The sequence below is a fragment of the Rhinolophus hipposideros genome (genome assembly GCF_964194185.1).
Source record: "Rhinolophus hipposideros genome assembly, chromosome: 3".
NCBI classification, from domain to species: Eukaryota; Metazoa; Chordata; class Mammalia; order Chiroptera; family Rhinolophidae; genus Rhinolophus; species Rhinolophus hipposideros.
Window position 1 is genome coordinate 8,877,887 of NC_138049.1, and position 27,945 is coordinate 8,905,831.

Genomic DNA, 27,945 nt, shown 5'->3' on the forward strand with positions numbered 1-27,945 from the left:
CAGTAAACCCTGTTTGTTTTGGTTCCTGGTGGAAGGCAAATGCCAGCTTGCTCCTTTCCCTTCAAATAACAGACTTTCCTATGGGAAATCAATAGTCCTCTTACCATATCCAAATAGTAAAAAGGAAATTCCAGATTACTGCCCCCTACCAGAAGGCAGCTGCAATGCTAAATCTCAGATATAAACCTCTTATATCGAGTCCAGCTGTGAAGCAGTAACTGGGCCAAAATGGGCAGCAGTGCCCAGCAGAGGGTCCACAACAGACCAGACAGATATCTGCAGTCAGCTTCACACACCACATCACAGAGGAAGCAGCTGGATCCATGAAACGGAGCCACTGTTGCGGCAGAAGAAAGCATGTGGAGCAAAGTGCCCTGGAGAGCGTGAGCACAGCAAGAAACAGGCAGGGGAATGGGAAAAGGAGCTCATGAGGATTTGTAAAGACAATGGTAAAGCTCTACCAAAAACAAGAGTGACTGGATGCTGAGTCCCCGCAGAGGGTATCTGGATGTTCTCTGTGCCACCCTCACCAGAAATGACAGAAGGGGACGGAAGAAAGAGACTAGGGCCCCCTGTGTCTGAGGGAAGAGGCTGGCATACAAGAGCTCCCTAGGGGCTGATACAGCCTGCCGGCCTCCTGCGCCACCTTCCCTGTCCTCACAGTACCTTCACGTGTGGCACTGCGGATGCAGAGAGGGTCCCCCTTACCCAGACACAGCAGGTTCAGGACCCAGGTGGCTGCTGACTCTCAGGCCACTCTCAGGCCACTTCTCAGCCTCCACACTAAGCTGCCTTCTGCCTGGTCAAAGTGAGATGGTTAGACACTGGACCAGAGCCCACCAGAGGACAGATTCCCTTAAAGCATCCTCCCAGGTCAGGGAAGGGTGGAGGGGACTCATGTGGGATGTTAGAACGTACACAGTAAGTCTGAGAGGACCTCACAGGCACCTGTTTGCGTCCCCGCTCCTTGTTACTCCTGCTTTAATGACCTGAGGGAGCCACAGGAGCTGAGCGAGCAGACATTGCTCCCTCGTCCCCAGCTGTTGGTTGTTTAAATATGTCTTATAACTTCAAAGATCGCCTGAGTGAACAAACAACTCAAAACACTCTGCTTCAAACGTGCAGAAGCGATTTGATGGCAACACACAGGAAGAGAAGTACAGGGACAGAGAAAGAATCAGAGAGAGAAAGAGATGCAGAGGTAGAGAGACAGCCAGCGAGAGGAGATTCACTTCTAGTACAGCAGCTCACCTAACCCTATGAGGTGACAGAAAAACAAGGTGACTCCTGTCACTGTGCAGGCACATCTTGTTCTGTACAGTATTTGGGAGCACCACGGCAGCTCCCCTCCTGCAACTCAGGATAGCAGCATTCATGACAAGCACTCACTGAGCCCTCAGGGGGCACCAGGGCCGTACTGGGCGCTTTCTGGGCACTCTCTCCCCTAATCCCTCAAAGAAGCCTATGAGGTAGCTCTAGGGTCACCCCATTGCACAGAGGCAGAAACAGCTGGGGGTAGTCAGATACCCCACCCAGGTTCCAATCTTATCCAATGACAGGACCAGGATTGGTCCTGGGTCTGTGTGTCCTCAGAGCCATGTCCCAACCACTAGGCTCTGCTAACCAGTTCTAGATTTGCAACAGAGTTTGTTCCCTAAGAAAGCTTTCCTCAGTCCTCAGCTAAGACTATAGACTCCATAAGACTTTGCTCTCATTTCAAACTTACTGAAGAAAGAAAAATACTCTTCTGAACTGCCTGGGAAACTGCATTTTCCTCTCTCCTCTCCCAGCACAAAGTGGCATTTATTTGTGTGCCTAGGAAGTACCAACCCCAACCCATCCCTTGCTAAGGGAAGGAAAGCCACGTGTGCCAACCCTGGCTTTCAGCACGTCATTGGATGTTTTGCCTTGGCTGCAAAAAGCAGAATTCTTTCAACTAAAATGTTCTACCTCAAAACAAAATAGTGGCCAACTCTGCAATTATACTTCCCAGTTGGAGACATCTGCTTTCCACTCTATTTCCTGCATGCAGAAGGTCCAATTCACTAGTTTGCTAATGGGTCCCACTGAAGGCACAAATGTAGCATAATGAACTGGAAAAGTAAAGCTATGTAGGTCTGAATCACTGTGTGGTTTTTCCAAAAGCGCTGTGAGGAGCTTTATGTTAAATCAGCCCTCCACTGCTTAGCTCACCTGTCCTGCACAGAGCCAGGCCCTCATCAGGGTTTGCCAAGCTCCAGCCCTAGAACCATCAGCTGATGCTTACAGGCAGCTGTAGGCAATGTGCTTTCTGTCCAGTGTTCCTCCTGTTGAGCCCACCCCCAAACCCTCCCCCTTCCTCTCCTTTCCCTTGCTGTTCTGTGTCCCCCATGACAGGACACCACATGCTTGGCTGTGGAGTGCTGCACTGCCACTGTGACGTGGATTTACGAGAAAGGTTGCAGAAGGGCTCCTGGATATTATACACCAGTGGCTCTTATTTTATCAGCTGGTAGTTTCTACAAGAAAGGATACGCTCCTGAACATTATGCTAGAGGAGAAGTATACCATGCACTGGGCTTAATATCTAATTTTGGTAATTAATTCATCAGGTTCTTTAAGGAACTGTAAACCTATGGGCTATGGAGGGAACAAATGAGAGAATTACATGAACTCTTAGGAAGTGCTTGACAATAATACAAAAGGAATGTTAAAACCCTGTGAGATCGGGAGGGAAGTTTATCATGATTAGGAATGTAGCCTAGAGACAGGAAATAGAGGGTTGAGGCCAACTGATACCAATAAATGAATAGAAATAGTCAGGGGTCTAGTAAGGGTAAACAATTTTATAAATGATACAAAGAGGAAAGTACCCAGTTACCACTTCAGGTTTCTAGTTAATAAGTGCCTACCTATAAATGCCAACTGGAATAAGTCATTAAACCTCCAGGAGAAGGCACACAAAATAACAAAAGTTTTCATGTTAAAAAGTATGTTACATACTACTCCTTTGTATAATATTCCATCACATAAAATCAAAATTACAAAAAAAAAACCATAAATCAAAATTACAACCCAAGAAAGCGTCCTGAGAATCCCTATAAATTGTTCCCCTGAAGATATTTCAGCCACTGTGCTGTTTCGGCATAAGTGTCCTCGAGATGGGCATGGGATGGACACTGGGGCCGGAGTCACCAGGAAGGGTATCAGAAATCAAACAAAGACTGTCACGTGCCCTTGTAGAAACCCTGATGTGCCCTCATCATACCTGCCAAAGGCTACAGCAGATCAAGAAATTGTCCAGAGAAAGCCAATCAAAAACATCAAGGAAGCAGTAGTAATAGCAGTAACAGCGCTGACAATCACGGAGCACTTGCTATCCGCCAGGCACTATTCTACGTGCTTTACGTGTATTAAATCATTTACTCTTACCATCGCCTGAGGTAAGGACTGCTACTGACCCCATTGCAGAGATGAGAAAACCAAGGCATAGAGAGTTGAAGTAGCTTGTCTAAGTCACAAAGCTAGTGTCGGCACCCAGGCCACACGTACCAGATTCCGGGCTCTTAACTATAGGCTACTTACTTCCCGAGGAAGACTGAACATGCTGTTTCACTGGAGGCAAAGGCTAAAAGTAATTTATCTAAGTTAATAAAACCCAAACAAGGGAAATCATGGACTTTCTAACAAACTGTAGATTACTAAAGTTAGAATAAATTTCAGACAAATAAAAGGAAAACTGCTTTGCCCAGCAGGAAGGCTAACATTTTATTTTCCTCAAGAATAATTGAGACGACAAATTCTAGTAGACTCCAAAAGAGTGCTGGCAATCGATAACGCGCCACTGTGGGAAAAGGATTTGTTCTGTGGCTTTCTATCCTTTCCAGGATGAGGGAACAGAGAATTTCCATGCCCATTCACCCAGGAATAAATACCCTTGGTTATTTCTCTCAGAGGCAATTTCTGGGACTGAAGAAATGAGGGCCTTCCCTAGGGTGGCAATGCCTCTGTCCACTTCTTACTACCCTTCCTGTACTTTGGGTCTTCTGCCCCCTGCTAGCTAACCTCATCTCTAAGAAGCTCCAGCCCAGGAAAGAAGGTGGTATGTGGGTGTGGGAAGCAGCTCTCAGTGTGAAGTGACAGGAAGTGCTTCCAAGGGGCTGGGACCCACGTCAGCTGTAGATATCCTGTGCTGGGTCAGGGTGACCCAACAGAAGGGCCACGTCTTACAACTGAGGACCGCAGTGCTCCACTCTGCTCCCTCTCTGTCTGTGTCCCTCGTCTGTCCCAAGAAAAGCAAGTAGACAGAGAGGGGAGGTCTCTGGTTAGAGTAACAACCCTAACTGTAGGCCCAGAATTCTCCTGGCCTCTGCCTCTTTTTTTCTCCTTTTGCTTCAAGTGCCTCAGGGACATCCAAACATCTCTCCAGGGCTTGGGAGAACTGCACAAAGCACATCCAGCTAGGTGGGGCCAGTTCCCTGGACAGTGGAGGGGCTTAAGGGAAAAATACTTTTATTTCAAGTGTCTGCTGATCTGGCAGCTCCAGGGAATAAAGAACCCCCACTCTGGTGTGTGTGCTCCTGGAGGAGAAGGCCTAGGGCATTGTATTGGTAGAGGGGGTGTTACAAAATGTAAAAAGAAAGAAATTATAAAGATTTGGTAACACTAGGCTTGGTGAACTGGGTCAGTGGCAGGAGGCAAATACCTTGCAATATTAACTATTATTGAGTTGTTCAGTTTCAAAGGAGTCAAGAGACATACATGCTGACTCTCTAGCTCAGGTCTATTAAAAAGAAATCAGCTACTCCATCAGCGACACACTTTAGCACAAGCATCAGAGGTGGTATAGAGGCGATTTCAGCTTCTACTCACCTACGCAGTTATCGCAAAGGCTGCAATGAGAGGCACGAGGAGGCCGGAAAATCTTGCAGGTGAAACAATATTTAAGTTTCACAGTCTGGCCATTGATGATGACTTCTTTGGTTCTGGGAGGTGGGCGGTACCCCCCTGAACTGGTGCCGTTTGCGATATCTGTGGAGAAAAGAAAAAGAGTACATGCTCTTACCATAGCACTTAAACTCTGCAGGCCCTCGCAGCTAGAGGGCCGGGAGTCTGCATTTCCAAGTGCAGTACCTGCACCCAGCCTCGGGTCACCTGTGTCTTTTGGGGAGGCTCCTGACACCAGACACAAAAATGTGCTGTCCCACAACCTTGGCGCTCCTTGCCAGGGCTGGGGCTGTGCTTACTAGTCCACGCGGGTGGACGTGGACACGTACGGAGCTCTGGCCAGTGGGGTGAGAGCACACGATGGCCCGCCCTGCCAGAGAGACGCTCCCCTGAGAGTCCCATTCCCACTTCCGGGGCCACCTTGGAGCTATGAACTGGGGTCCCTGAATAACCAAGCAAGCATAGGAAGGCTGTTTCTGAGACCTCTTAACTGGGCCATACCGTTACCTAGGCACCAAATTCTTAGTGTTAAATTGCTGAAGGTTTGGGTTTCATTTGTTACAGTAGCTAGCGTCCTATTTAATACTGTAGGTGATATTTACTTTCAGGAACACTTTCCTTCTGCTATGGTGTACTCCAAATCCAGCTCAAGAATCTGCCCAATGTGCCCATTGCCCCCCTCAAAAATACCAGGTATTGGATAGGGGAATATGGATTTATATTATTATTATTATTATTATTATTATATATATCAGTAAATCTGTACTTTAAAAATAAATTCTATGTTTTGTTTGACCAGCATCTTATTTTTTAGAATCAGTTTTTAAAATGTTGAAGAAATACAAATATGTCTATTTTTTCTTTTTCAGTTTTGTTTTATCTTGCAGTTTGGTTCTTGTCCCTCAGAATCACCCAGGAAGCTCCGAAAACTCCCCTGATCCACGGACCCTTTCACAGACCCATTAATTCAGAGCCACCCGGGGTGATTCTCAGTGTGCTGCAGGGTGCAGAAGCCCTGCTCTACAGGGAGATAAAACATCTAGATTTATCCTCGTCTAGATCCCTCCTAGCCTGAGGCTTGCCAGAAAGAACGTAGGGCAGCTAGCTGTGCAGTCAAGAAGAGACCGCAGGTGAGTGGAGATACAAGATACTCTTGTATCTGAGAGGCCTTCAGCTAGGACTCCACGGTGGATACACACTGGCAGAGTGGAGCCGGGTGGTTAGAGGAATTCTCAGGAGATCTCAAGGTGTTCTCTCAAAACAGCGCTGGTAACATTAAGGGTAGCTGTTCACTGTAATCCATACACACTTAAAGGACACACTGTAAGACAGCGACAGTTGCAACGTACTTTTGGTAAATTTCCAAAGTGGTAGGAATGAGTCCCATCATCCACTCAGCCCCCCAACCCCCAGCCCCGTACTCCACCTGGGCAGGAGTTAGGTGGAGAGTTTTGAAAACTACTGATATTTCGGTTCTGCCCTCAGAGATTCTGATTTCATTGGTGGGGGACAGTCTGGCCTCAGGGGTTTCAAAAGGCCCCGGGCATGGGAGTCTGCAGCCAAGGCACAGGGCCCCTGCTCCAAGTGTGGTCCATGCAGCACCCGTGTCACCTGAGCGCTTGTCAGAGAAGCAGGGTCTGGACCCCGCCCTGGAACGACTGCAGCAGAATCTGCATTTACCCAGATCCCCTGGGATTCGCACACTTGAAAGTTTGAGAACCCTGCCCTGGGTGCCTATGAATACTCCCCGCCCACATAGCACACCTGCCTCTTACTCTCACATTCCTTTTTGTTATGTACCCAAATATTCTCACGTGTGTGATAAAGAATTAAACTTAGAGAACAGAGCTTCACTCCCGTGAAGGGGCTGCTTCACAAATCTCTCCCAGCCACCCAAGCATTTTCCCACAGAGAACGTGGTGGTTGGGACAGCCTGTGGTATCTGCAGACCGGCACCCTCTGTCCCCCAGCAGGGCCACTGCCACTCACTGACAGAATCCATAACTCCCACATAATGATTTCAGCCCCCCCTTTACCCTAATCTTCTTTAAGGGGTTGTCAGAGGCCTGAAATCTGCCGCTAGCCCTGTAGCCTAAGGCTTTGGTATTTGTGAAATACCAGCCTCACTAATAGGGTGGACATTCTGAGCAATTACTCTTCATGGAAAAGTAAGTTGTAGAAGGTCAGAGGAGGAGATACGTGAGGGACATAGGAGATAGGGACGTAGGGACATAGGGACATAGGAGATACGTCAGGGATACGTGAGGGACAGAAGGCCCTATGGAGGGCAGGGAAACGGAGACGTGAGGAGCAGCCTTTCTACTTTACCTTTTCATTAAGACAACCTTCCTACTCAGAATAATAGCCGTGGAGCCATCCAAAGGATGTGGGTGATCTTGCCAAGCAGGACACCCTCTCTTGGCATGTGCCCCACCTGCCTGGTGGAATGGTGCTTAGTTCAGCATCTGGAAAGACACTCAACTCCCAAAGCATACATGCTGGGAAGAGGAAGGCATCTTAACGGATTCTGTAATAAGGAGAAAACAGAGACCACATGGCCATGTACTTCCCCAAGCATCACGGTAAAAATAACTGGCTTTGAACATATCAAAGATAAGGTCAGAGCTCTACTGGTGCCAACTGGGTGCCACTGAGGCCTAAATTAATTATGACTTGGTGCCTCACTCGCCTTATGTCAGCTGTGAATTCTACTATGTCTATTTAGCTCTTGCAAATGGGTAGAAACACTAGAAAGTCAGATATAGGTTTAAAAATAATCTAAACAATGTTTGTGTCAATTTCATCAGAGAAGTTTAAAAACTGATTTGTCAAGGAAACTATTTTAAAAAGTAGGGATGACAAACTTATCCACAGTAGAATGACGAATAAAGAGCCTACTTTTGAGGGGCAATGTCGAAAAAGTATTTGCCAGCACTCCTTAAGACAAACTCTAGGGATCTCGAAGTTCCAAAGTACATTTTTGAAAGATTACACCTTTGACACAAAGTGAGCTGAAGGCTAGAATTCGACATGGTAAACTGATGCTTAAGAATGGAACTAAACCCATAAACTCTTTGACAAATATTTGGAGAGCTCTTTATGTAAAAGAAACGGAAGAATCAGGAAACCTGGATTCCGGGCCCAGCTATGCCATCATTCAGTGATGGAAGGGCCATAGAACTAAAAATAAAAAACAGTCGATCTTTATAACGTGTTCACTATAAGCAAAATACGTGCCAGAAGCAGTGGAGGACCCATAAATAAGCACAGATATCTCGTGTGGAGGGGTCAGCAAGGGATCCTGCTGGGTTGTGTGATGAGGAACCCAGCCACCCCATCCCCGTCTGCTCTCCTTACGGTCTTCAGAGGCCGCGTAGTAAGTGCGAGTCTGATGGAAAAACTTGGGGCCTCCTGGGAGGTGCAGAAGGTCCCCGTGCCCCTGGCCCCTCTTTTCTTGTAGCGCAATCTTACCCAGAGCCCGTGCTCGAAGCACAGCTGCCTCCCAGCGCTCCCTGAACAGGCAATGCTGTTACATATTCCGAGGCAGCTGCACTTGACATCTTCTCCAGCTGGGCCTATCTGTGTAGGTAATCCTTACCCTTTAGGTCCAGCTCAAGCTTCTCTGTGGAAACACTCTGAAAGCGGAGTTGCTTATTTCCTCCTTTGGGCTCTCACTGTACTTAGCTCATTTGTTTATCCAGTCAATAGCTCTGTATTGGGCGGTTAGGAGCCAGCGCTGTGCGTGCGGGGAGCTCGGGTGCAGCAGGAACTACACAGATTTGTTTCTCTGCTGGTGGTATTCACAGGCTGGAGGGAAGACGGAGCCCTCAGCTAGTTCATCCAGTACCAGGACAGACTTTCCCATCTTCCCCCAGATGCTGCTCCAGGCCAGGGACCATGCCTTCCCCTCTGTCATGTTCCCAGCGTCTAGCACACAGTAGGTCCTCAAGAATAGCCTGCTGAATGGAAGGCCAAGTGTCCTGGCAGGTAGGAAGCAATGATGCGATGAGGGGATGTACAGGACTGGTGACCCAACTCCTCCACTCCCACCTGTCAGTCACACTGCCCAGTGACACCTCCCTCCCCAGGAACGCCTGTCACAAGGTCCATCAGAGGCTCTCACGCCTCTTAAACGTGTCCATAGCCGCTGCTGGTCCAGAGACCCATCTCACACAGCTGGTCAGTGTCACCTGGGAGGGCTGCGCAAGATGGCCACCTCGCATCCTCAGGGCCCGCCAAAGTGGCTGTTTCTTTCATATACTCAATTCAGTAGCCTCTGCAGACCAGCAGCTTCCGGGTGCGCCTGTGTCCAGGACAGATGTGAATAATGAGGCCTTGAAACCACCTGAGGCCAAAAGATGTCTCTCCTTAAACGTCAGACTGGTGCCTATAGCCTCCGTAAAATCGGTTTCTCGTGCCCGGGGATGACAAGCACCTGTGGCTGGCGTCAGGGGCCACAATCCTCAGTTACTTAGGTTTCCGATTCTGGTTTCTGTTGTTGGCAACAATGGTGCTTCCGCTGGTTAGGGCTGCTTTTTGTGGGTTAAATACAGTTGTTGAAAAAGAACAACTGAAGTCTGCAATCGCGAATGATTAAAGAACACTAGAATTTGGGGCGCAGGAACCTCTAACAGTGCTGCACGTTTATATGAGCTTTTACAAGGACATTTTTATACACGAGTGTTTTGAAAGAAAACTTAAAAACTTGAAATGGTCTTTTTCTTCAGACCGCCCCCCAACTCCACATTGTTGAAGCAGACATAGTAACGGAATCTCGGTGTAGCATTAACCTCATAATGAGCTTATGGGCAAAGAATTAGGGGAACTGGGGAGAATTAGGGGGCCGGTCAGTGTGAGTTCAAGGACACAAAACTGCCTGTTAACTAGGTTTTAAGTTGTCTGTTAACATACACCTAGTTCAAAGCCACTCTCCCAAAATAAGTCATCTTCTTTTTTTAAAGGAATAATAGAGCTCACCTCCTGCGAGACCCGTTTGTCTGCCATCTTATTTATTCCTGCCCCCAATACAGGGACAACATTGTGGAACTTTTAAAATTGTTGACCTTCACCATACAGTAGTCCCGCCTTATCCAGGCTTTCGTTTTCCATGGTTTCAGTTACTCATGGTCAACTATGGTCCAAAAATATTACATGGAAAATTCCAGAAATAAACACAAGTTTTAAATTGTGTGCTGTTCTGAGTACCTCACTTTATCTCATCACACAGGCATCGTGTCATCTGACATTGCAGGAAGGAGAAAGGTGAGTGCAGGACGCTAAGATATTTTGAGAGAGAGAGAGAGAGAGAGACCACGTTCATATAACTTTCATTATAGTATATTGTTATAATATTTCTATTTTATTATTAGTCATTGTTAATCTTTTCCTGGGCCTAATTTATATATTAAACTTTATCATGGGTATGTCTGTATGGGAAAAAAAACACATAGTTTAGTGCTATCTGCAGTTTCAGGCATCCACTGGGGGTCTTGGACGTATCCTCCATGGATAAGGGGGGCTACTGCATAAAATAACTGCACTCTGCATTTTTAAAATGCAAAGGGGAAAAATCCCCATTTACAAAAGATGTAGATTAAGGGTTTTTCCTTTACCAAAAGGATCCAGAACAGTGGCATTCTCTGGTGCTCTGAAGTTTCAAAGACGGTTCTCCAGCTGACAGAACGTCGTCCGCCAGAGCGGGAAGAACCTTTACTAATTGGTATTAGGTTGGTGCAAAAGTAATTGCAGTTTTTGCATTATTTTTAACCTTTTAAACTGCAATTACTTTTGCACCAACATAATATTTAGTTGGAAGGAAGATAAAGCATGTTCCTATTAGGATATAAGTTGCAGGGAAAGTGCAATTTGCTTTCTATTCAAGTCTTCATGGCTACAGGTATTGCATGGACTGAGAGGCAGCCGTTGGATCTCACAGATCTGAAATTTTCATTAGGCCCCTTTCGTCGGTGCTCTGCAGCATCTGGGACACACGTGACCCAACCTTGGAATGGCTGCTCTATCATGACGAAAGACGGTTAAGAGACACTTAGCCCAGACTCTTGGCTTATAAACTTCCAAGATCATAAGAAAATATTAACAGTGACCAGATCTTAGACAAGTCAACCATTATGTTAAGTATTAGGGGAAAAATGCAGAGCAAATTCTTGTCAGTGTGTGTTGAATGTTTGTCTTCGAGGAATGAAACTGATGCCCGAGGCAAGGCTCATGCAGGCAGATTTACAGCCTGAGCTATGTGGTGGGCAGACAGGGCAGCCTAGTCTGCTTAGTGGGCCCATCTCAAGGCGGAGCAGACAGCACCCGAAAAGCCAGGAACAAGAGAACCAGGAAAGGTGATGTGGGGAAGCCACAGGCAAGGGCAGGCCCTATGTCTGCCAGAGCGAGTCCTCTAAGGAATGGAAGACATATGAGATTCACGGACCAGTTATTCTTTTCCAAATCATTTACTCACTCAACACCTATGAGTGTTGGAAGTACGCTGGTGGGCACCACAGACCAAGTCCCTGCCTTCAAGGAGCTGACAGTCTAGAGGAAGAGATAGATATTAATTAATCACAACTAAATGCATCATTACCCATCATGTTATTTTGTGACAGAGAAGCATGGAATGAGGACCTGAAGGACAATTGAGTAGGGCTTCCCTAGGCAATGTGTGTGTGTGTGTGTGTGTGTGTGTGTGTGTGTGTGTAAGTGTGCACACACTCTGGGAGTTGGGAGCAAGGCATTTCAGGCAGAGGGAGCAACTGTGTACTGGCCATGGAACAGGAGGCAGATGGCATATCCAAGAACTGAAGGGAGGACAGTGTGACCAGGACACAGAGTGAGAGGGAGACAGTCAGAAAGGAGGAAAAAAGGGGCTAGATTGCACAGAGCTTTGTAGTTATGTTTGGCATGCTGGCCTTCAACCTGCATGGAGGTGCAAAAGGAATTTGATTTGTTAATTTTATGTGTCAACCTGGCTAAGCTACGTGCCCAGGTGTTTGGTCAAACACCAGGACAGATGTTGCTACCAAGGTATTTTTAGATGAGGTTGACATTTAAATCAGTGGACTTTGGATAAAGCAGACTGCCCTCCATCATGTGGGTGGGCCTCGTCCAATCAGTTGAAGGTCTTAAGAGTGAAGGAACTGAGAAAAACACAATAAAAATATTTGTAGAGAATTGGGCAAAACAATCTTTTCCTGTCTACTTAATAGAAAATAGAAAAAGGTAGCCTCAAAGAATGAACTTTATGTGCTACTCAGGTTGGTTTCATTGATTCATTCATTCAATTATTTATTAGGTACCTACTATATGCTACCGTGTTTCCCCGAAAATAAGACCTAGCCAGACCATCAGCTCTAATGCATCTTTTGGAGCAAAAATTAATATAAGACCCAGTCTTATGTCATATTATATTGTTATATTATATTATATTAGACCGAGTATTATATGTTGTTATGTTACGTTACGTTACGTTACGTTACGTTACATTATATTATATAAGACCCACACTTATATTATAGTAAAATAAGACCGGGTCTTATATTAATTTTTGCTCCAAAAGACGCATTAGAGTTGATGGTCCAGCTAGGTCTTATTTTTGGGGAAACACGGTAAATGGTCTGCTAGGTGCTTTGAAGATAGTGGTAAATAAGTCCTCTGTCCTTTTGTGGCTTGTACTCTAGGGAGGGCAGATAAGCCTAGAGAATAGATTTTTAATGGTGTAAGTATATAAACAAATCACATTTAATAATAGATCTTAAACTAGGCTGAGGATCAAGATCAGCTAGGGCAGTGATTTTCAGCCAGGGGTGGTTTTGCCCCCAGGAGGAATCTGACTGCACACAAAAATGTGGGGGGAATGCTCCTGGTATCTAGTGGGTAGAGGGCAGGGACGCTGCTTACACATCCACAATGCACGGGACAGCCCCCACAGCAAAGAATGATCCAGCCCAAAATATCGACAGTGCTGTGGCTAAGATACCTTGACCTACAGCTTTGCTACTCAAAGTGTGGTCCATGGACCAGGTATCAGCATCACCAGGAAGTTTGCTAGAAATGAGTAATCCCAGGTGATTTAGATGCATGTGCAAGTTTGAAAAGCATTGCTGTAGATGCAAACGACTGCAAGCAGGATGAACGCCTGGTAAAGTCCCCACTCTCTTCCTTTCAGTTCTCTGACAAGCATATACATGAAGGTCTGCTTACCTGGAGACTTTAAAAATATGTAGACTCCTTATTCCTGAAGATTCTTATCTGTGGTAGGAGCAAAAACCTACATTTTTTGAAAAGCTTTCTGTGTACATCTGATAAAGACAGGTTTGGGATCCATGGCAAACACTCTGCAGACACAGCTAAACCCTCAAGCTGAGCTGCAGTATCACCAGCTAGAGAATCGATGGGTTGGCTAAGGATGGAGATTCTAGAGAGAAAGATGTGTGCCATTTGCAAAGATGCTACCTTACTCAAAGAGTTGGTATTTTATCTACTTAATTATGGAAAGTCTGCCGAATGAAACAGCCAGGCCAGTTTTCCAACTGTTCCTTTTTATTGTATCGATAGCAGGGTAACTTTTGTTCAAAGAAAATCTTACCAAAAAAATAGAAAGAAAGAAATCCTGACTATCCAAAACAGGCAAGAGGATTTATGGACGTTTGGTCCTGTCAAAAACGTCCATGCTGAGAAAATATCTCTGGGTTCAGATAACCCATAATATTTATTTACACTTTTGGTTTCCAGGATTAATACATAACACACACTACCGTGGGCCAAATATCTTAATGGACGTTTTGGACAGAACCAAATATGACCCAATATCCTGCAAGGGGCAAGACTGAGGCCCTGGCTTACATGGACAGCCCCTACTTGTCTTGTGCGCTATTCCCGGGACGGGGGGCACAGTTTGAAAAACATCATGACAGACAATAGCTATGGTCTGGAGTAGAAGCCAACTTTAGGCAAGAAAGTTTATATTAAATTAAACTTCATTCAAGGATAGATCTTGTCTCCGTTTGCGTGCTCTCTCAGAGTTAAGACATGTGTGCTCATGGCTCTCCGCATGAATTTTCGCTGTGACTCTGGAGTGGAAAACATCAATCTTCATTCTGCTGCAAAACTAATTCCATGAGTAGAAACCCAAATATTCCTACAAACAGTTCTGAAAACATAGATTCCAGAAAATAGGAACATGGGATGGCCTTGGTGAAGAGAGAGAGATTTTTGATCTGGTGGACATAACTGGCCTCAGTTTCCCCACATTTAAACAATGATAGTTTGGGTGTCTGTTGTTCAGGGACATTGTAATTCATGGAAAGACCTGGAACTCTCAAATGCTAGGTATGCTGTCCACAGCTATCAGACGCCCTTTTAGGGGGTCCTGTTATATATATCACACAAATTAACGCAATTAAAGACAGAAGACAAAGAAAGTGCTTAGTAGCTACGACTGTTTTAATTTAACTGAGTTATTCCAAAACATGCTTATAGAAAAATGAAAATTAATGACTATCTTCTTTTTTTTCTTTTTTTTTTTTAAATTTATTGGGGTGACTATCTTATTTTTTGCCATACTATATTTTTCCGCATGGATGACAAAGCCTCTCCCTTCAATATAAAAGAAATACAAGGGGCATTGTCCTTGAAAAGTTTTAATTTCCCTCAAATTTTGTCAAAGTTCTCTGAGAACACACACAAAGCTACTGTGCTGTATAAACGAAAATCAATTCTTCTATTGAAGGGCAAAGGGAGAAATATTTGTGGGTGTTTCTACTCCATGGGGACAGCATGTGCATCACCAAAACCTACTGAATATCAGACGATGAGAGAGATCAGTTTGGGTTGTCAATGTTTTCAGTATTATAAGCAAGCAGATGAGAACACAGGTAAAAATTGGGCACTAGAAATCATGCCAGTGCAGGGCCATATTTTATCATTATCACCAGGAAAATCTGATAGGCTTTTATTGAAATTTGAGTGGTATTAATGTGAGGGTATTAGCAAGGATCTGAATACAAGGATTGGCTTATATCTCATTCTGTACAGTAATGTTACACAATTTTATCTTAGAATCAAGGAAAATTTTATCTTAGTACCAAGGAAAAGAAAATTAAGGATGCCAGCCCAGAAGTAATAGACACTGTTTATAAATGCAGTATACTTTCCAGGGAAAAATGGTCGTCCATCATGATCACACTCTTACCTCTTTAGTCAGCACAGCTTGGTTAAACTGAATAAGAATCTTCCATAAGGTGACGAATCAATCAATCAATCTATCTACCTATCTATCTATCTATCTATCTATCTAACTATCTATCTAATTTCAAAAGTTTTCTATACATAATATTAGCAATAACCATTTGGAAATTACTATAAGGGAGTAAAATCCCATTTACAGCAGAGAAAAACAACCACAAAACTTTAGGAATAAAGCTAACCAAAAAAAAAAAAAAATGGTAGATCTCATGAGAAGAAAACTATAAAACAATATAGAGACTTAAGAAGTTTTGAAAAACATATCTGTATCCCAGAGTAGACTATTCTGTATTTTAAATGTGCCAATTCTTCTCAGATTACTTTATGCATCTATTGCAATGCTAATCAAAATCTCACTATTATTTGGGGAAATTCTGACAAACCAGAAAATATGATTCTAAGCTTCATCTGGAAGAATGAAACAGGAGAATATTCGCAAAAGTAAAATTATGACGGGAAATGATTGTCCCAGGAAAAAAATGAAACAGTGAAACCAAATAGAACATTCTCACAAAGATGCAAATTCTGTAAGATTCCGTACTTTATAAATATAGCATTTCAAATCAGAGGAAAAAGCATGTGTTATTCAATAAATGGAATTAGGATGAACAGGCAATCATTTGTGGGGGCAATCTGAAGTTGGAGCCATACTTCAAATCAATACCAAGCATTTAAATGTAAAAAATAAAAACATACAATGACTAGGAAAATATACATCAACTTATCAGATTTGGGAAGACCTTCCTAAACATATGCAATGAGGCAGTATATATAAAGATAGATAGTTATGACTACATAAAAGAATTTTAGACCTAATGTCAAAAACTCCATAAAATGCAAATGATAACATAGATACATATTTGTTACACATATAACAAAGGGTAATATCTTTAAAGAGCTTTTGCAAATGATTAGGAAAAAGACAAATATTCCAATAAGAAAATGGGCAAGAGATGAACAAGTAACTCACACAGGAAGAGAGAAATAAGGTCAGTAAATATATTTAAGGAGTTTTTGATTTGCTCCCCCAATTTCATACAAACTAAGTCAAAGGTTAATTTTAAGTGATAATATTTAGTATTGGTGAGAGTAGGGAGAACAGGCACACTCATGTACTTTTGCTGAGAATATAAATTAATACAATTCTTTGAGGAACAAGTTGTCTCTGTATCTCAAAACCTTAACAAGGGCCCAGCAAGAGCACTTTTAGACGTTGGACCTGAGGAAATTTTCATGGATATTGACTGCAATACTGTTTTTTATCATTAAAAACTCAGAACAACTTAAATGTCAACAAGAGGGAAGTAGTTAAACAAATTATGATATACGCCCATGCAATGGACGACCATATAGCTATTAAAGATGGAGTAAAATGGTTCAGAGTATATTCCGGCGGGGGGGGGGGGGTGCATCTGTTTTCAAAATAATGTACAATAGGACCCCATACTTGTGTAAAAATATATTATGCAGAGGAAAAATATTGGAAGGCTACATCCAAATGTTAACCATGGATATCTCTGATTGGTAGTACTAATAAATAAATTAATTAATTAAAAGTAAAGAAACAAATTCTCTTTCATGCTTTTCAAAGTTTCTACAATCAATACACAGAGGATACCCCAAAAATGTATACACATTTTAAGATAACATTGCTTAAAATGTGTATACATTTTTTGGTACCCCAGTATATTACTTTGTAATGCACAAAAAAATGTTACTTTTCAAACAGAGTTGGAAAGAGACACAACACATCTGCAAAAGGAATTGAGGTAGTTTTGGCTCCCTACAATTCATAAATTTAGACGTCAATGGAAGTATCTCTGCTCTTCAAAAATAATTACAAATTCATTGGTTTCATCAATAATTTTAAAAAGATGTCCTCTCTACGTCTTCTAAAGACTAGTTGTGAGTAAGGTGTCTTTTAGATTCTTTTTTCTTTCCTGAAACTCTGTAAGAAGGAGGTTATTTGAATCATCAGGGACCACTTCTAACTCTTGGAATTTTAATTCTCCTCCCAGGCCTCTGGCAACCACACAGGGCTATTTAAGGCCAAGTCACTAAGTTAGCTCACAGCACAGATTATCTATCTCAGCATAACATTAATCTCTAGGAAAACTGCCTTTCATGCTACTGGGCACTGCATTCTTTCATCTGCCAAAATACTGTCCAGATTTTGCGCCACGAGGAAGCAAGTGGAAAACAGCATTTTCCTGGGCGTCAGGAGACCAAGTTATATCGTCCACATTCTGCCAACACTGCGTGAACTTAATTTCTCTGGGTTCCCCAGATCTGTATAATACGGGGCTGGAGAACTGACCAATGAGGTTCCTGACTGTTTTGGGGTGTAGGAGTCTGTACAGAGCTCATGTTCCCCAACTTTCCAACTCCACTTTGCTTTGTGCCGTTCCAATGTATGTGACTAAGTTTGAATGACACTGAGTAACTCGCCTAGTTGTTCATGGACACATTACTTGTATTGTTGCATTAGTCCCACAAGCAGATGGTAAATGGGTTGAAGGCTCACAAGCACTTAATAAAGGCTGGTGAACCTAACTCCAGCCCACTACTAAACCAGTAACCTAATTCAACACCTTCCCACTCAGAGCGACTGCAATGACATGCTTCAGATACTCTTCCTGTGGACTGTAGCACTGAGGACGTTTCCACTTAGAAGGTGTCACCAGCAGGTCTCTAGCATCTCACCCTGAGGGCCCCACACCTGCCTTAGTGAACCCTCAGCGGCCCTCAAAGGCCCACACCCGGGACGTCTCCGGTGCTAGGTCTGCATAAAAGGCCAAGAATGGGTTTGACGTAAAGTTGCGCATAAGATTGGCTGTAGTGACTTCATCTGCCCTTTGTCTGTTCCCTGGCACTTTAATCAAGGACTGTAAGTGCTGTGAAATAAAAATGTATGAGCACGGAACAGAATTCAGATGAATTATTTATTAGCAAGCACCTTGTGATCAATAGCAGCACAGTCTAGATTCTGACAAAAACCAATTTCATTTTTCTTTGTATTCTTTCCAATGCCAAGAGCATGATTCGTAGTGCTAGTCAGCAACTCACTAAATGTCTGCTGTATTGGACGGAATGAGAAGCAAATTGAGTTTCCACTTCTAGAGAGATTAGCATGTAATGGTCACCACGCTGCGCATATATAAAAAATATGTATGCTTAATATAAAAGACAATTCCTAAATGTCTACAACTCTCTCTCTCCAGCCACATAGACATACTGGTAACTCTGATTTTTTCCCCCTTCTGATGAATAAAGTGACTTGCTTGGGTCCCAAGCTTGGTTGGCATGAAGAGTGAGTTACAATCTGAATCTTCTTACGTCTTTTGTCTCTGATTGTTCAAGTGAGGTCCCTGCACCACCCCCCTTATGAGAGTGTCAGCTAAGACCACGAGAAAAGAACAATTTTAACTGTAAAGAATATGTGATGTTTGATTTGTCTAAAAAATTAGCTGGTCAACAGGGTAGGAGTTTCTCAATTCTTTTGTCTATTACTTAGAAGAAATATGACTGAGAAATTCTGAGTGTCCAGCCCACGTTCACCTGTGAGAGCCCTGATATTCGCAGAGTCAAGCATGCCCTTGCAGTTGGCCCACAGACTAACAGATTCTCAGGATGGCCACACTCAGGGGTGACTGAATGCCTGAAGCCCCTTATCCCACCACAATATCGCGTGTTTCGCTTTCATTCAGGCTTCTAGAAAAGTCCCAGAACTGCAATGCAGCTCCAAACTCCAGGCTTGTAGCAGAGGCAAGGACTCTGCCCTATTCACCCCGAAATCCCACAGTCCAGACCAGCGCTTGGTACCCAGGAGACCCTTGGTGGGTCCTTATGGAGCCAGTGGGTCCTGAGACCACTGACTCTTTCATCCCGTGTCTGACTGCCCTGCCTCATGGCCTTTCACCTCCTGGGTGGAAAGGCAGAGCTCCTGAGGTGTTTCTAGGCTTTTCCCTGACTCAGGCAGAGTGGGAGCTTGGGGGGATGGGGGGAGGTGACAACAGATGGGGACTTTCCCCCTTGATGGCTTTCTAGCTGACGTGACCTCCATTCTCTGAGGGGGCCGTCAAATCCCATGGCACTGTCTCTGCCTCACACGTGTAAAATGCTCCAGTACATCTGGTGACTTTCAAGGTGGCGAATCTCAAGCATTACTGTGCAAAAGGATCACTTGGGGGAATGTGCTAGAAGCAGGCCCTACCTCCTAGAGACTGATCTGTGGGTTTAGGATGGGGCCTGGGAACTTGCACTGTCACAAGCAGCTCAGGTGACCCATCCAGGGGGTCTGCAGACCTCAGGGTGACAGACAGTGGCTCAATGACTCCCCTACCTCCCCCTGTGTAGAAGCAGGAAACCTCCCCCCGCCACCCACATCTCCCTAGAGATGGTGCGTGGGGAGCCCGAGTCTCAGCTTCTGCTGGCCTCCCCAAGCCCTGCAAAGGAAAAACTAAGGGTCTGCACAGAATGTGGAAGGAGGCGGGGCCCCTGCCTGGAAGAGCTTCCAGTTGGGTAGTTAGGAGTCGGCCCTTCTCACGGTCCCCACGGTCCATGGGTCCCGGACCCAGCTTCCTTCCCTCACTGCCCAGACCCACGGGGTTCATGACCGATGACGCACGCTTCACGCTTCAGGCTTCAGCGCCCCAGGCTGCAGCTGCCCGACCTGATGTCCGCACCCACACTTTCTGGATGCCGTCAAACTGAACCTTCTGACCCTTCCTGCCAAAAGCTGTCAGAGCAGAGGAACTGAAATTTTGTCTCTCACTTAACCCACAAAACCCTCAGATACTAAGAGAAAAAGGTAAGACTCCAAGAACCTTTATACATTCTGGGTTTAAGTTACACATTCACACCAGTCGTTCAAGAGCTACGGGTAAGAGCAGCAGCTCTGTGCCAGGTCTGTGCGTATGGTCTATGGTTATAAACTGAGGTTATAAACCGAGAGCAGCTACTTTGTCATTGCTACTCCCCACATTTATCCCAGGGTTGGATGGTGCGTCGCACATTTGAGACTTCAAGACATTCCTATGCCTGCTGGGGAGCCCAAGTGCTGAATCAGAATCTCCAGTGGAAGGTGCTCACGTGTGTATAAATACACATTATCAAAAATACACACATTGTAAAAAACAAAACAAACAGCATGTGAAGTGTTAAAACCTCCATGAGGCTTCTGATCTGCACTAACGATGGAAACCCTTGACCTCGGCCATCCCCTGGCACTTAGCTGCTCAGTCAGTACTGGTGAAAACTCAGGCAGTAAAACTCCGAACTTCTCTCCCTCCCTCCCCATCCATCCACCACATGCTTCTCCTACTCACAAGCGTGTTGTTCAGAGTGAAGTTGAGTAAGTACTGATCTCAGGGGTAGCGGCACGAGCCACCCTCAGTAATGACTCTGATTTCCTATAAAGAACGTCCTTGCACCGGGCCACCCAACACATCCAAGCTCTGAGGACCTGGGCTCCCCCAAAACGTCTTCCAGCGATGCACATTTATGAGCCAGCCACTTTGCAGTTTTAGTGTCTCAGGGGCTTTGATTCTAAACATGTCATTGCAGCCTTGTTCAATTTCTTATTCCTTAGGTCCTGATCAGTGTGCGATTAGCAGTACCAACACAGTGCTATCTGTACTTGTACGTCATGCTTGTGGAAGCCACTGTTTTCACAGTTTCTTCAGGTGCCATGAATCCGCTGCTCATAGGGCTTCTGTGAATCAGGCAAGGCCATTGGATCCCACTGTCTAGATGAAGAAAGGAAGCCCCGAGAGAAGGTCCATGTTTTGCCAAGGCCATGCAACTGGTAAGTGGGATTGCTTGATAAATGCTTGTGGCAAGGACACCTATTCGAGTTTATGCGATGACATTTTTTTCTGGTCATAAAAGTAATAGATGCTCATCCTAGAGAATTTGGAATAGCAAAAATATACAAAGAAAAAAATCAAAACTTAATTTAAAATGAGAATTCTGTGGTCAGTGCATCCACAAAAAAAACCAGTTATATATTTTTCCAATCCTTTTGCTATGCTTATGTATATATTAAGATTGCAATGTACATACAATTTTATATTTTTGCATATTTTCATCTGACATTGTATCATGGTCATTTTCATGTCATTGAATATTTTTGAAATCCATGTTTTGATGACGTAATAGTCATTATAGAAGTATACTTTGCTACTGCTGTACATTTAAGTTGCTCCTAATTCTCTCCACTATTATAAATAACTCTACAGTGAACATCTTCATATTTATCTTTCAAGTAAGGTTTAACTTCTGCTCCTTCAAGCTCTGTAAAGTTGGTCCTATTTCAATTTCCTTTCATATTGGATTTCTTTCATCATCTTGTTATTTTGGTTCTCACATTCACTTGCAAAAATTGATACAATGTGGAAAGACAGCTCCTAATGCTCTTTCTACAAATTCCAGGTCTTAACACCTTTCCTTCCAGACTCTTTTCTGGGCAAAACATTTATCTCTGGCATACTACAAAATAATACTCATGACAGACAACCTGGAGCTTGAAATGATGAAACACAAAACAGTGAAATTAATGATTGCAATATTATTTTAACTGAGAAATGATAAGTGTCCATGAAACGTGGACAGCACTTTCCTTCCAGGAAGTTGCCCTTAAGGTGGCAAAAGGGTTGAGTTCTCTCCACTAGACAGGGTCAGCAAATCCCTGCTTTGTCAGATTCCTTCCACCGGTGCAGGCACAGAATGGCTGCCGATGGCCAGCCAACAGGAAGTATGGTACCAACAGGAAGTAAGACAAGTGGCTGATTCTGGAGTGGGGTTTCTGGTGCACTTGCTGGGGCGCTAAGTTGTCTTGGAGAAAAGAGTGTCAAAAGGCAAAATAGCCAACTTTGCACTGACAGTTCAGCACACCTGCTTCAGAAGGCTGCCAGGCAGCCAGGTGCCTGGGCTGAAACCCACCTGTCACAGAGAGATGGCGTTGCCTCGGATGGCCAACTGCGTCCAGTGAATCAGCACTGCCATCTGCTTCTGTCATCACCATCAGACTGTGTGTCCATAATTGCCAAAGTGTGTGAATGGTTATTAAAATACTGATGGAAGAAAACCAAGCACCATTTATCATCACGGAAGAGCAGTTGTTAACTGCTTTTACCTCGGAAGACCTTCATGGGAAAACCTCTCAATCTTTACACTGTGTGTGTGTGTTTTGCGCTGTAATAATTCTGAAGTACGATTAGAATCAGAAGTGCTCACTATCACTTCTCTCCCAGAGTTGGAGGGGAAATCCAGCCCCCAGGAGACTGGGAGCTGGGCAGTTCTCCTGGCAGGTCCCATTTCCAGATGTTTTTTCCTCTAACAAGCTCCTCCCTCTCTCTGGCTCTGCCAGGAAAGAGAAGGGGCCTCCAACAGAGAGGAGAAATCTTCAGTCCATGCTATCTGAACTCGGTTATATTGCTTTACACGCTCAAAGTTCACTGGATGATTTTTGCAAAATGCCATACCAATACTTTTTATTTTAGTAATGACCTCCCCAAACCACCGTGTGCAGTCAAGTGGAAAAATGGAATCATAAGGACTTGAAATGAGGGTCTTAGACAGAAGACATAAAACCCAAGACACAATTTTTCGTCTTTCACTGCTTTTGCTTGAAACCAATATTCCTTTATTGATGGGCTGTTTGCCTTTCTTATAGTAGAAATTCCTCTTTCCCCACAAACTTGAATTCCATTTCAGCACTGAAGTTATTGGTTTTGTTTTCCTCGGGAGCTGGTAATGGCTGGATGTCAGCTCTCTGGATGGGCCGCTCTTGTCTCTAAATGGCCCATCTGAGGCTCTCTGAGTGATGGATGGCTCTGAAACAGTTTCCCTCTGGTAAGAGAAACTGGCCGAGGTGGGATGGGAGCCACAAGCCTGCATTCTTATACTCCAGGCAGCAATCAGATGGGAACCAGGGTGCGTGGCACGGATGTCACCAAGCTCAGAGTAATTACCAGCCTTTCTCTGGAATGGCAGTGTTGCCATTGGGGAGATTAGGCTCTGCTGTCCAAGGACGGGGCCACGGTCATTTGTAGCTCTGGACACTAAACGTGTGTCTAGTCTCAATTGGGATGTGTTGCAGGTGTAAAATACACACCAGATTTGAAAGATTCAGTACAAAAAGGAGAATGTAAACTATTTCAATACTCTCTACAGATTGATTATATGTCCAAATGGTAATATCGTGAGGAACTGGCTAAGATAAAATATATTATTAAAATTAATTTCACCTGTTTCTTTTTACTACTAGAAAATGGCTACAAGAACGTTTAAAATGACATGTGTGGTGTGCATTTGTAACTCACAGTCTATTCCTATTGGCTAGTACTGGTTTAGGCAGTCAAAAACACTGGTACATAGCCTTCATTTCTTTCCTGGTCTACTCATTAATAGTGATTAAATTAATCACAACCCTCTCCTCCCACACTCTCCCCGACCCCGGGCCTGCCTAGGTCTCACCTGTCACCTCCTGCTCAAAGCCCTGCTTCAATATCAACTTAACCCTTCCTCCTCTGATTCTTGGGGCTGAGGGAACTGACTTCTCTGCTTGGACTCTTTGTCTCTAGATTTCTTTGGAAATCTGAGAATCTATTTGAATCTTCATACAAATTCCTGACATTTTTGTAAACCAGAGTCGATATTTTTCTTCCTTTCAAACCTTGCTTGACTACCTGGATTTCAGACCCACCCCTACCTTGTGGTGAAAACTCTGTCACCCTGGCACCGCCTTAACTGACCCCTGACCCAGTGCAGTGGGTAAGAACATGGGCTTAGTGACCAGACAGGTCATTACAGTGGCTTGGCTTACCAGTTGAGAGACTTTTGTAAGTTACTTGTTCTATCCATGTCCCAGTTTCTCCAGCTGTAAACGGAGTAATCATTGCACCTGCCTCCTACGATAGCTGAGAGGATTAAATTAACATCTGTAACACACTCAAGCACTGCTGGGCATACAGCATCTGCTATATAAGTACGCATTAGCCATTCTCAGTCTTTCCTGATTGTTTTCTGGCCTGCTGAACGCTGGACTGCGTAGCTATAACCTGCTCTGACACTAACCAAATTCATTAATTACTACCCCTCCCTCCTGTACACCACCAATGCCAGCCAAAGGAACCCAGTTTGAGCCCTGGATTTCCCTTTTTGATCACTACTTTCTGAAACAACACCGCCCTTCTTCTAGTCTCTGTCTCCCCATCCTCCCCACCTCGGCCCCAAAACACCATTTCCTCAGGCAATTCTTATCCTATCCTCCTGTCTTTTGAAATCCAGACCAGATTTGCTTTCCCCAGACAGCTCCCTATGATTCATCTCCCTTGATTCTCTCCTAAGCCCATGGCTCCTTCTCACAAACTCAATTTACTCAATTTACACTATAGCTCCCGTTCTCAACCAGGGTGATTTGGCCCCCCAACCTCCCCAGGAGACATTTGGCACTGTCAGGGGACAATCTTATTGTCACAACTAGGGAAGGGGAGTGCTAGTGGCATCTAGTGGGTATTGGGGAAGAGAGGCTACCAAACACCTGCAAACACAGGATGGTCCTCCACCACAAAGAATTCTCTGGCCCACACCATCAAGAGTGCAAAGATGTGTATCACAATCATCTGTCCTCATTGATGTTCCTGTTTTTTTTTTTTGTTTTTTTTTTAAAGCCTTCTTGACCATCTGCAAGCCAAGGAGAGAGGCCTCAGGGGAAACCAAACCTGCCAGCACCTTGATCTTGGTCTTGTAGCCTCCAGAACTGTGAGAAAACAAATTTCTGTTGTTTTGAAAAAAACAAAACCCCAGGGCCTTCAGTGGTTTCACTCGCATGCTAACATAGCCTGCAGCTAGATTTCTTTGGATTCTTTCATAGTACTTCAGATGGTGCCATACTTAAAGCAGATTGATTACTAATAATGATTAATTTTCTAACTAAACAGCCAGCCAGGAATTTTTTCATTAAATGTCTGGGGTATGTCATTGCAAGATTAAAAAAAAAAAAGCCACATAAATGTTAGAAACGTTCTGCTCTCGTTCAGATAAAAATGCAGAAGTCTCTCTGCAGTCACCAACCAAATATTTGTCCAACTACAAGAGAGGCTGCGGGGCGTCAGGCAGCTTCCTGTCAACTCCAGCCACAATCACACAGGCGACCTGCTGGCGGTGGCTTTCATTTCTATGTTCTTTTCGAGGAACTTGACCTTTTTGTTGGTATTCATAGGATTACCATATATGATAGCAAAACCTGGTCATCTGCATCTAAGAGAAAAATGTGACTCTTTTGATCTGAAATGGGAGTGGTGTGGCGGAAAGTGCGTCAATGATCTAAAATTGATGTGAGGTCATGTGAGGCATGGGGGAACAGGACAGCTAGAAACTGTCCCCTAGTCTGTCATAGGTCTGCCCCGAAAACAATGATAACTAAATAGTGGGGAGAGAAGACCATCCTGCCCATTCACACCCCTGGATAGCAGCACTCATAAGTCCACGGGGCGGGGGGCTTACATAGAGCACAAGTGACCCAGACCTGAGCTCACTCCTGCCCAGGCGAGGAAGCTGAGCAAAGGCGGATGGCAGCCACAGGCACACTTGTGTCTGGTTCCCCTCAGTAAATCTGTCTCTGCTCGGTGGTGAGCGGCCCTGCAGCGCAGGACAGCAGACCACGCCCACCCCATTAGATAAAAGGTCTTGGACTTAGAATATGTGTCGTCCTTTCAGATGAGGGTAAGCCACCATTCTGAGTTCAGTAAAATGAACCTGAACCATGGTAAAATGACACAAACTGCAAACAACAAAGGATCAGAAGTCACCATTCAGAGTGGGCCTCTTCTCTGGATGCTTCCAAAATTCAGTATGACACAGGAGTGTTAGCCGGATCTGGTCAGAAAGTCCTGGCCTCACAGTCACCTGGGATGACCCCATCTCGCCCTCCCTAACGCACCCATCATACCTGAGTACAAAAGATTTACACCTTGTAGAACGATACATGTCCCATGTGCTTCCTGCTAGGATTCTGGCTTTGGAGCAGCCCTGACAACACCCACGAGGAAATCAGTCCCGCATTGTCTGGGAACGACCACAGTACACTGGCTTTAGGGATCAGACGTCCTTTGGTAGGAAGTGGAAAGCAACTTTTTCTGGGGAGGCAGCAGGAGTGCTTTCATGTCTTTGCTGGGACGCGGCACCCAGAGGCTCTGGTGACCGTGTGACATGGTTCTCAGCTCCTCTCCCTGCAGTCTGAGTCTGAGCTCTGGAAATCTGAGTCCAACGACAGCCACCCAGTCCTGAGGCTCTATGCAGACAGGGGTTCGCTGGGCCATTACTTGTGATGCTGGCCCCCAAAGCAAAAGCATGGGCTGTTTCCCTTGAAGAGCCCACACGAGATCCTTCAGCCCAGGTACTGTTCTTAACTAAGTTTCTCCGGGAATTTCTCATTTGGGTCACTACATCTGCACCTTAGAAAATGGACCACAGGAAGGTGATCCACCCGTTCCCCCGCTAACCCCTTTGAGACGTGTGAATCTTTGGTTGTTCTACGCTGCAGAGAGGCTCGGCTCTGCCCTGAGATGCGTGGAATACATAAACAGTGAAGGATCTCATAGGAGAAGGTGCATCTCTAACCCAGCAGTTCTCAGAGTGGGGCCTCCTGAAACTGGCCAGAAGTGCGAATGCTCAGGCCCCCGCCCAGACCTACTGACCAGAAGCTCTGGAGGTGGGCCCAGCGCTCTGTTTGACCAGCATGTTCAAGTTTAAGAACCAGTGGACTAAAAAATAGCATGGAACTTGACCCTCAGAAATAACAATAATAAGGAGTCTGCTTAGGTTTTTCAGATGGTACTGTTGTTTATAACTTCACAATTACACTGATAGAAATCAGAAGGAAGAGGGAAAGAAGAGGAAGAAGGAGAAAGCTGTAAAGAGTATAATTTGCCATTATCACAGTACCTAGTACTCAGTAAACACTCAATAAGTACATGTTGAATGAGTGAGTGAGTGAGTGAATGTAGGAAGTTCTCCTTCAGAAACAAAACAAAACAAAATGATAGTTACAAAATGAAGTTAAAAAGCTTCATTTACAAAATGAAGCTAAATAGTTACAAAATAGTTCATCACAAAAAACTTCATAACGAAATGAAGTTCAAAACAAAATAGTTCATAACAAAACACTTCATAACAAAATGAAGTTAAAAAGCATTCTCCACAGTTTTTCTTCCAAATGATCCCAAACAAGAGAAACAATATCAATAATTCTGAGAGATTCCAATAACTGTTTAGGTCTAATTTTTTTGTCCTGTCAAGTCAGTGCTGTCCAATATGACAGCCACTAGTCCTGTGTGTCTACTGAGCACTGGGAAAGTGGCTGGTCCAGATTGAAATGGGCTGTAAGCGTGAAATACACACTGAAAAGACTCAATACAAAAACCAAACAATGTGAAAGATTTTTATTAGTAGTTTATATTGAATACATGTTGAAATGATATTTTGAATATACTGGGTTAAATAAAAAATCGTTAAAATTAATTTCACCTGTCCCTTTTCACTTTTAAAAATGTCACTACTAGAACATTTGCAATTACACATGTGGCCCGCATTGCATTTCTGTTGGACATGCTGATCAGTATCGCTCAGTGAGTGCCTTTGAGTTTGGTGAGTTTGGCCTATTTCTATTCGATTGATTTCCATTGAGTGTAAGGGGCAACCCGCACATTCACTCACTCAAGGACCTTTGGACTTCAAGTTTCCATCCTTAAAGGAAATAGATTT

At 44.3% G+C, this 27,945-nt stretch overlaps 1 protein-coding gene across 2 annotated transcripts in view; it reads right to left on the minus strand.

Moving 5' to 3' along the window:
• ZDHHC14 (zDHHC palmitoyltransferase 14) overlaps positions 1 to 27,945 on the minus strand; it is a 263,676-nt gene that overhangs the window by 75,891 nt on the left and 159,840 nt on the right. For both annotated transcript variants that reach the window (XM_081044309.1, XM_081044310.1), the window contains exon 3: positions 4,852 to 5,010. In XM_081044309.1, the coding sequence (XP_080900435.1) occupies positions 4,852 to 5,010 (159 nt within the window). The remainder of the gene's footprint in view (positions 1 to 4,851; positions 5,011 to 27,945) is intronic.